Raw genomic sequence first — 10,221 nt, 5'->3', positions numbered from 1 at the left:
GTCCAGGGTTTCCCGGCTCGCGAATCAAGAGGTGTCCAGGGTTATCCCGGCCCATCATCAAGAGGTGTCCAGGGTTATCCCGGCCCAGCTCGAGGGAGTCCAGGGTTATCCCGGCCCGCATCATCTTCAGAGCATCGGTCACGTGCACATGGAAGACTCACGTTGCCAGCCAGCGTCACGCGACAGCCCGACCGCCCGCCCGTGCCAGCGCGGAATGCAGCGTCAACAATTCAACATGACCTACTAAGCGAAGTACATTGCCGCTATCTATGTAAGTTAGTTATATTATTTTGTCATGTTATTTAGCAATTTATAGGGATCCTTTTTGCAGCATTTTTTTTTTGTATATTGATTAATTGAGGTGACAAATTTATTATGTTATTAGAATTACAGTCTTTACGCGATAAACTAAATAAGTTAAAAGAAGATATTTCTAAGTTAGGTCCAGAGAGGCGACGAAAAGAAATAGGTAAAAGAAAATTAGAGGAATCAAATGAATTATATGACCACTTTGCGGATATTGTGTCTCAGTTAAAGAAAAAGCAGGATGAATTTAGTTCTTCAGAAATAGAATTAGGTAATTTACTTATAGGCGAAGTCAAAGAAACTTACGAGAGGATTAAGTTATCGTTACAATTCTTTGATACAGATTCCCAAACAGACGAAAAAATGGCTAAACCTAGTTTTGATGTTAAAACGGCCATCGCCTTGTTGCCCGTCATGACAGGGCAAGAGGATGCAACTAAACAGTTAATAGATGGTATTCTTATGTACAGTACGATTATTAATACCGAATCTCAGCGGACATTGATAGAATTTGTTTTAAAAACAAGACTTTCGTCTAGCGCTAAGCTCAGGTTAAAGACGTCATACGTTAGCGTAGAATCTCTCGTTTCGGATATGCGTACATTTTTGCTTCCTAAAAAATCGTCCGAATCAATTCAGGCTCAGCTGTACAGAGCAAGACAAGGTAGGAGAACAATAGAAGCTTTCGGAGCTGAAATTGAGGATCTTTTTGTCAATTTGACTATTTCTCAGGCCGACGGTAACGACAGTAGGTACGACGTACTGCGGCCACTGAACGAAAAGTCAGCTATTAAGCGCTTTGCAGATGGTCTTTCAGACCCAAAATTAAGCACAATAATATCTTCTAGGCAATTTACATCTTTGCCTGAAGCTATTAGGACAGCCATTGATGAGTATAGCTCGTCACCACGCGACGATCAGATCCTACATTACGGACGCGGACGTTCTCGTAATAATTATCATAACAACGGGAACCGGAATAATTATTCTAATCGTTACGATAGGAGTAAAAGTTATAATACAGACAGAAATACATTTAGAACACGGTATTATTCTAATAATAGCCGTAATGCAAGTATTTCGCAACACTTCCCGACAAATAGAGCTACGCGGCCACAGCCTTTTGCTGACCGCGCATCCAGCGTTCGCCGACCTGCGCGCGCGACCCCGCCGCGGCCCGCGCCCGCGCACTCACGTGCTCAACACATACGATCGACAAATGAGGACGTAAAACCAAATAAGCAGTTTTTTCGTGACTAACATGAATAGTGCGATATTTAACTATAACAAAAATAATTATAGTACGGTAAATTGTATTGTAGGTAATGGACATAAATTAAAACTTTTGGCCGACAGTGGAGCAGGCCTATGTGCTATTAGGTACGAATATTTGCAAGACAAACCCGATCTCCTTAAACGAGTGCAAGGAGATAGCATTACTATTACGGGAGTTTGTGGAGATTTAATTTCAGACGGATACATTTATTTAGATTTAGACTTTAACGGTTTTATTTGCAAAGGAAAGTTTCATGTTTTTAAGAATTTGCAATGCTCAGCTGAAGCTATTTTAGGTGAAAAATTTTTCTTACGTTACAATGCAGACATAAGTTATAAACATAATGCATTATTTTTAGAGGACAAAGGTCAAACTGTCTCAATACCTATGAACGTGTATTCTAAAAGTAGTTTTATTCAAAACATACCACCTCGCTGCGAAATTATGACTCACATCGCGTCACAGCTGACCGATGATTGTGTAGTACTATCGGAAGAAATGCAAGAAGGCGTTTTTGTAGCAGGTGTCATTTCAAGACCAGAGAAAGGTAAAATACCAGTACGAATATTAAATACGACAGATAAGCCAGTCAGTTTAGATTTATCAAGTTTGAATGTACACAGATTATGTCATTTTGATATTTGCAATTTTGATTCAAGGAAAATTAGTGTTGATAGAGTAAAAACATTATTAGATCTTTTAAATTTAGAAACTTATTTAAATAAAGAGGAACAATTAAGCATAGAACAAATTTGCGCAAAATACGCAGATGTTTTTCATCTGCCCGGCGACAAGCTAACTACAACTAACTTGCTACAGCACAAAATTAAGTTAAAAGATAATTCAAGTCCGGTATACGTAAAGCCATACAGAATACCACATGCTTTACGTAATGAACTTCAAACTCAGATTAAAAATATGTTAGATAACGATATAATAGAGGAGACCACTTCAGAGTGGTCCAGCCCAGTTTTGCTAGTTCCCAAAAAATGTGATAAGTTAGGAGAAAAGAAGTGGAGGTTAGTTGTTGATTATAGGCAGCTAAACAATAAGATACAGGATGATAAGTTCCCACTACCCAATATAACAGAAATTTTAGATTCCCTTGCAGGTAGTATATATTTTTCAAAACTTGATCTTTCTCAAGGTTATTACCAACTAGCTTTAGACAAAGAATCTAGAAAGTATACAGCGTTTACGACCGATAAGATGTATCAAATGAAGCGATGTCCCATGGGACTGCGAACAAGCCCTAGTGTTTTCTCTAGACTTATGACTATAGCCATGTCCGGATTAAATTACAAACAATGTTTCATATATTTAGACGATTGCATTGTCATAGGAAACTCCATGACGTCACACAACCATAATCTTATTCGAGTGTTAGAACGATTGAGAAGTACAAATCTTAAGCTAAATCCATTAAAGTGTGAATTTTTGCGAAAAGACATAATGTATTTAGGCCATAAAATTACTTCAAATGGAGTAGAACCCGATCCAGCAAAAGTAGAAGCATTAAATAAATATCCAAGACCAACGAATACAGATGAGGTAAAAAGATTCGTAGCATTTGCCAATTATTACAGACGGTTTATTCAAAATTTCGCGAACATCGCTTATCCATTAAATCAACTTTCTAAGAAAAATGCAGTTTTCAACTGGACCCCAGAGTGTGAAACAGCCTTTATAAAATTGAAAGAAATACTTACAGGTCCACAAGTTCTAGATTACCCTGATTTTTCTGAAAATAATGTGTTTACCTTACATACAGATGCTTCAAAGATAGGCTTAGGAGCAGTTTTGTCTAATTCTAATGGCAAAGTAGTCGCGTATGCAAGTCGAAACCTTAAGCCAGCTGAAACGCGATACCCAATAATAGATTTGGAATTGCTAGCTATAGTTTGGGCGACAAGACATTTTAGACCATATCTCTATGGGAAAAAGTTTAAAATTGTCACAGACCATAAACCTTTAATTTATCTTTTCGGAATGACTGATCCTTCGAGCAGATTAACCAAATATAGATTATATTTGGAGGAATTTAATTTTGACATTGAATACATTCCGGGACGAAACAATGCAGCTGCAGACGCATTGAGTCGTTTACCGATGAATAGTGATGATTTAAAAAATATTAGGACAAACGTTGTATCAGTCATAACGAGAGCTCAATCACGGAAGTTACGCGCGCAGCAAGAACAACAACAAACGTGTGATCAAGGTAGCTTAGTGACAGATGATCCCGCACACGATAGGCTTGATCAACCTAGAGTGGTGGAAATCATCAAAGCACCAAAAAATTATATTGAATTAATACTAAACTCTAACTACAAGACATGTCGAAATGGAATAATGAGTAGTAAAGGAAATTTTTGGTACGTACCAAGCAAATCGTGCATGTATCTAACATCCCGATCGTTATCTACCGTAGGCGTGTTAGCGAGGGAATTAGAACAATTTTGCAAGGAGCAAAACATAAGTGAAGTTATAATTATAAAGAATTATCGAAATGCACATAAAGTAAATGAATTTTTAGCTAGCTATAAATGTGATATTCCTAGGATCTTAGTAACAAGAGGTGTTACAAAAGTATACGATAAAGACGAAATACGAGTTATTTTAAACGATTTCCATCTATTACCCACCAGTGGACACGCGGGGGTTAATAGAATGCTTAATAATATAAAGCAACACTACTTCTGGCCAAGAATGAGCCACGATGTATACGAGTACGTTAAGAAATGTGCACATTGTCAATACAACAAGCACACTAATAAGTACATTAAGGAACCAATGGTGATCACTTCGACACCAAGCTCATCTTTTGAAAGAATTTCTTTAGATATACTTGGACCTTTAGAAATAGATAATTATAACTATAAGTACGTATTAACAATTCAGTGTGAACTGACTAAGTTCGTAGAAGCATACCCGTTAGAAAGAAAAGACACTGAATCTGTAAGTAAAGCTTTTGTAAATAATTTCGTTTTAAGATATGGCATTCCAAGCGACATTATAACGGATCAAGGTACCGAATTTATGTCTAGTGTATTTAGCGATATTTGTAAATTATTAGGTGTTAATAAGCTACACTCGACTGCTTATCACCACGAAACCATAGGAGCGCTTGAAAACACACACAAAAATCTAGGTGCGTATCTTAGGATTCAATGTAGTAACAACCGCACCGATTGGAGCACTTGGTTAAGTTATTGGTGTTTCTCATATAACACCACCGTGCATACCGAGACACAATATACGCCATTCGAATTAGTTTTCGGCAAACACTGCCGTTTGCCCAATAATTTAATTTCTTCTGTCGACCCACTCTATAATTATGATAGTTATCCTAAAGAATTTAAGTATAGGTTACAAAGAGCTCAATCAGAAGCTAGAAATAATTTAATGTCTAGTAAATTTAGTAGAAAATTAATGTATGATAAGAAAATGAATTCTGTTCAATATAAACCAGGAGACTTAGTACTTTTGAAAAATCAAGTAGGCAATAAATTAGATTCTATTTATAATGGACCTTATGAGGTTATAGAAGATATGTCACCTAATGTTAAGATTTCCAAAAATGATCAGATATATATAACTCATAAGAATAACACTAAGATGTATTTGAAATAAAAATAAGTTTATGTTATTTTAAAATAAATAAGTTTAAAAAAAAAAATGTAAATTCATACACGTATGTCACATTTTTTTTTTCTTCCTTTGTGGGGGTGAAGAGTAACTTTACGGGGAGATGTAGTATATCCCTAATTAACACTTTAACAGTAACTTAACGTTACTGTCTGCAACATACATGTGACACACGTATGTGAATAAAATAGCATGTAAGCAATAATTTACTATATAAAGTATGTTTAGTTTTACTTGTCTCTCTCTCCTGTATTGATTATTGACAATACAACACACATCATTCACAATGACCAGTTTTACTTAACCTCCATTCAACCCTCCAACTTCATCATATCTCATCGTAAAATAGGTTTTAGGGGGTGCTGATTCCAAAATTAGTGACCAATTTGGAATCTGACATTGCTGACTGTCACTTTGACACAAAAGTCGTCATGGGTGTCGTCAAATAGGTATCTGGAGGTGTTTGAAAACTAATGACCAATTTGGAATCTGACACTGTTGACTGTCACTTTGACACAAAAGTGATCATGGGTGTCTTCAAATAGGTTTTCATGGGTACTGATCTCAATATTAATGATCAATTTGGAATCTGACATTGCTGACTGTCACTTTGACATAAAAGTCGTTATGGGTGTCGTCAAATAGGTTTCCTTTCCAGGGGTACTGTGCAATGTCAGGTTCCAAATCGGTCATTACTTTTTAAATCATTTCATTAATTTTGGAATCAGTGCCCCCTAAAAACTATTTGACTACACCCATGATTCCTTTTGTGTCAAAATTACAATTAGCACTGTGAGATTCCAAAATAGTCGTTAATTTTGGAATCAGCACCCCCGGAAACCTTTTTGAAGACACCCATGACGACTTTTGTGTCAAAGTGACAGTCAGCAATGTCAAGATTCCAAATCGGTCATTAATTTTCAAATCAGCACCTCCGGAAACCTATTTGACGACACCCATGACGACTTTTGTGTCAAAGTGACAGTCAGCAATGTTAGATTCCACATTAGTCATTATTTTTGGAATCAGCACCCCTAAAACCTATTTTACGACACCCATGATGACTTTTGTGTCAAAGTGGCAGTCAGCAATGTTAGATTCCACATTGGTCATTAATTTTGGAATCAGCACCCCCTAAAACCAATTTTACGACACCCATGACGACTTTTGTGTCAAAGTGACAGTCAGCAATGTCAGATTCCACATTGTTCATTAATTTTGGAATCAGCACCCCCGCAAACCTATTTGACGACACCCATGACGACTTTTGTGTCAAAGTGACAGTCAGCAATGTCAGATTCCACATTGGTCATTAATTTTGGAATCAGCAACCCCTAAAACCTATTTTACGACACCCATGACGACTTTTGTGTAAAAGTGACAGTCAGCAATGTCAGATTCCACATTGTTCATTAATTTTGGAATCAGCACCCCCGCAAACCTATTTGACGACACCCATGACGACTTTTGTGTCAAAGTGACAGTCAGCAATGTCAGATTCCACATTGGCCATTAATTTTGGAATCAGCACCCCCTAAAACCTATTTTACGACACCCATGATGACTTTTGTGTCAAAGTGACAGTCAGCAATGTCAGATTCCAAATCGGTCATTAATTTTTAAATCAGCACACCCGAAAACCTATACTCGTGGTATATGCACTTGAAATGTGAAAGTGAAAATGCTAGAATGACATGTAAACCGCGAAGTTGTATAGTCATATTGTTCATTGGTATTGGTGACCACCATCTGGCTCCATCATCAGACCCTGAGCACCACCTTGAAGTAATTAGAATTGTATTTGTCTTATTTTATCATCATATTAATATAATTATACTTTACTCTAATACTTATCATATAACAAAAGCAAATATTTGGGATGGGATCTACTTTTATAATTATTACTTTAATTTTTTAAATAAATTTTAACATAATTGATATTATTTCGCGCTATATTCTCGTATTTTCGTACAAAATAATGTTTATTAGAAACCAAAAGTTTATATCGAGATAGTAGATTGTGGTTGTTATCAAAATTCCATAGAAAGGATCAAGATTGTTTTGTCCATTATTGTAGTGCGAGCGAGTGATAAGACGTGCTAGAAAGGGTCGGCATATTGGGCTCGCGCGGCGGGTAAAATACCTAATTTCGCCCGACGCCGAAATGTTATAACGCTCTTAACAAATTTAAAGAACACATCTTAAGAAAGAATTGTTGGATACAGGCAACTACCAGTTGTTATAACTGCCTGCCTGATTAATAAATAATAATAATAATAATAGTAGACCATGACACTACTAAAACACTCACCAAGTGGTAGAGACAGTACGGAAGGTTGATTAAGCACGACGGACGTAGTAGGCGGTACGGATACAAGCAGACCGGACGGCGCGCCCGACACGTTCAGTGATAGTGAGATGGGTGCCGACAGACCACAGATCTACACTAGCGCGTTCTATAGACCCTATAGGCTACGCTTAGATACAGTATAAGAACAGTAGTAACACTTCTAACAAACGTACGCCAAGCGATATGTATGTGTGCGCGCCGTGTTCGTACGCAACACATGTAATGAAAATGAAATATTTATTTTTCAATTAGGCATATTACAATGCGCATATGAACGTCAAATAAAGCTACGCCGGCTCTAACCATATGCCTCAGCCTCGAGAAGATTTCAGTCCCCTCAGTTGGGAGGGGGGTATCCACTATGGGACCGGCAAGAAACTCGGCGGGCAACTTCTTTTCAAAACATTACATCTTGCACTGCATTAAATAACAAGATACAATTTAACATGCAAAAGTATTCATCAAAGAATATGAACAGACTAAGTACTCTATGGAAATTAATTTCAATAAATTATATTATTGCTTAATAATACGTCGTTCTTCTTCAGAGAAAACATATCAAATTGTCACAGAAGAAAAAGATAATATGAATCTAAATGTCATTAAATATGTAATTTACACAACATAAAATGTAATCAGATGAGAATGAACTAGGATGAATCTTTCTCTCGCACATACGCGCATACCGCGCGACGTACGCTAGAAGAGTTGTTACTCGTCTTATGTGACAGACCCTAGGACTAGTATCACAAACTTACCAAGTGGTAGAGACAGTACGGAGGGTTGATTAAGCACGACGGACGTCGTAGGCGGCACGGATACAAGCAGACCGGACGGCGCGCCCGACACGTTCAGTGATAGTGAGATGGGTGCCGACAGACCCGGGATTTGGACCTGCACGTTTTGCAGACCTTGGATGCCTTGGAGACCTTGGAGCGAGGCTAGGCTTAGGCCCTGGAACAATTTTGTATCAATAAATAAATATTCGGGACACCTTATACAGACCAACTTAGCCCCAAACTAAGCAAAGCTTGTACTATGGGTGCTAAGCGACGATATACATACTTAAATGGTATACATACTTAAATACATAGAAAACATCCATGGCTCAGGAACAAATATCTGTGCTCATCACACAAAAAAATGCCCTTACCGGGATTCGAACCCAGAATCGCGGCTTAGCAGGCAGAGTCACTACCGGCTGAGCCAGACCAGTCGTCAATAAATATATGTTACATAAATTGACTAAATTCCTCGGTAAGCTCAAGAAGTTGTATCGCAGAATAAATAATAGTAACAACAATAAGTGTAAAGAATGAACAAAAAAATACTTTTTGAAATTTAAACTAATCTTTAATAGTTCTAAATAAAGTTCAACATCACATCGGCCATATAAATGACTTCGTATGCAGTAAAGGGTTAGGTCACTACTGAAAGTACAGCAAGTCACTTGACTACCTGAAAGGGTTGTCAACAGTTCAGAGACGAATCGTGGTATCCCTTTCTCATACACGACGCTATCAAAATTACAGTAATAAGTAATAATATGTATTCAAGTAAATTATCTGTGATAGCGCGCGAAAAGGTACATACCTCAAGTTGTACCAACCCTAATAATTACTACGTCACAATGCGAGCCGAACGGAGCCAGAATCGCCCGATCGGGACAGTATTCGTAGTTGCATATTTGCTACACCTGCACATGACACATATTCGCTACACGCCTGTCAAAGAGGATCGAGTATTATAGAGAGTTACTGTCGAAGTAAAATGTGTAATCAGTCCATACCCCGGCCGGCGAGAGCAAAAATGAGTTTGCTCCTAGTGCTTAATTAAATATCGACTAATCTATCGACATATGGATAAGTATTAGAATGTGTTGAAGAAGAACGTTGGCATTTTAACTTTAAACAATTTAAATAAATTGATATCTGGTAGAGAAGTGGAACTACCTAATACAGAACAAATTCATAATCACTATTGATAGATACGAGGATTACGGGAGCGAGACAAGTGAAACGACTGCTTGCTGTTAGCGTACTGACGTGTATTCGTAACAGGGTTGCCAACCGTAAAGCAAAACTTCCTCGTACGTTTCAGCTAAAATTCTCGTATTTAGACTTTCAAACCTCGTACATATAAAAAATATTATTATTATGCATCGAAAACGTGTTTAAAATAAAATTAAGCATATTATACTATCGGGACCACTCCGTAAAGTACCTAAGAAATGATCGCACCGCATCGCGTCTGTGGATTTTTTTCACGTAAGTGATAGCGATAAAAAAATAACACTTTCTCGCTCTCACTTTCGTGAAAACATTCCAAGGTGCGGTGCGGTGTGGTTGTTGAAGCGATAGCTGCCATAGACAATCATCGCGTAAATGGTGTAAAAAGATGCAAAATGCTAATAATATATATCCAATTGGCCATATTATCAAAATCTCGTACATATTTGTACGAGGTTAATAGTATCCTCGTACCTCGTACGTAAGACCATAAATCTCGTATTTGTACGAGGAACCTCGTACGGTTGGCAACCCTGATTCGTAAGTTAGCGCGGCGAGTGTGTGCGCAGCACACATACATATATAACATTCCTCCCCTTAGCTTACATACACGTCTAACTTATACTTAACTC

At 37.6% G+C, this 10,221-nt stretch overlaps 1 protein-coding gene across 1 annotated transcript in view; it reads right to left on the bottom strand.

Annotated features, from left to right (window-relative positions):
- Window positions 1–3,309: 3,309 nt before the first annotated feature.
- The window catches only part of LOC125228657 (transcription factor SPT20 homolog-like 1), a 35,522-nt gene continuing 28,610 nt past the window's right edge, over window positions 3,310–10,221 (bottom strand). Inside the window, 2 exon segments of the mRNA XM_048133312.1 lie at window positions 3,310–3,323; window positions 8,339–8,534. Of these exon segments, the coding sequence (XP_047989269.1) occupies window positions 3,310–3,323; window positions 8,339–8,534 (210 nt within the window).

The sequence above is a fragment of the Leguminivora glycinivorella genome, chromosome 8 (genome assembly GCF_023078275.1).
Source record: "Leguminivora glycinivorella isolate SPB_JAAS2020 chromosome 8, LegGlyc_1.1, whole genome shotgun sequence".
Taxonomy (NCBI): Eukaryota; Metazoa; Arthropoda; class Insecta; order Lepidoptera; family Tortricidae; genus Leguminivora; species Leguminivora glycinivorella.
The sequence above is the reverse complement of the archived record's forward strand: the minus strand, read 5'-3'. Positions and strand labels throughout refer to the sequence as shown.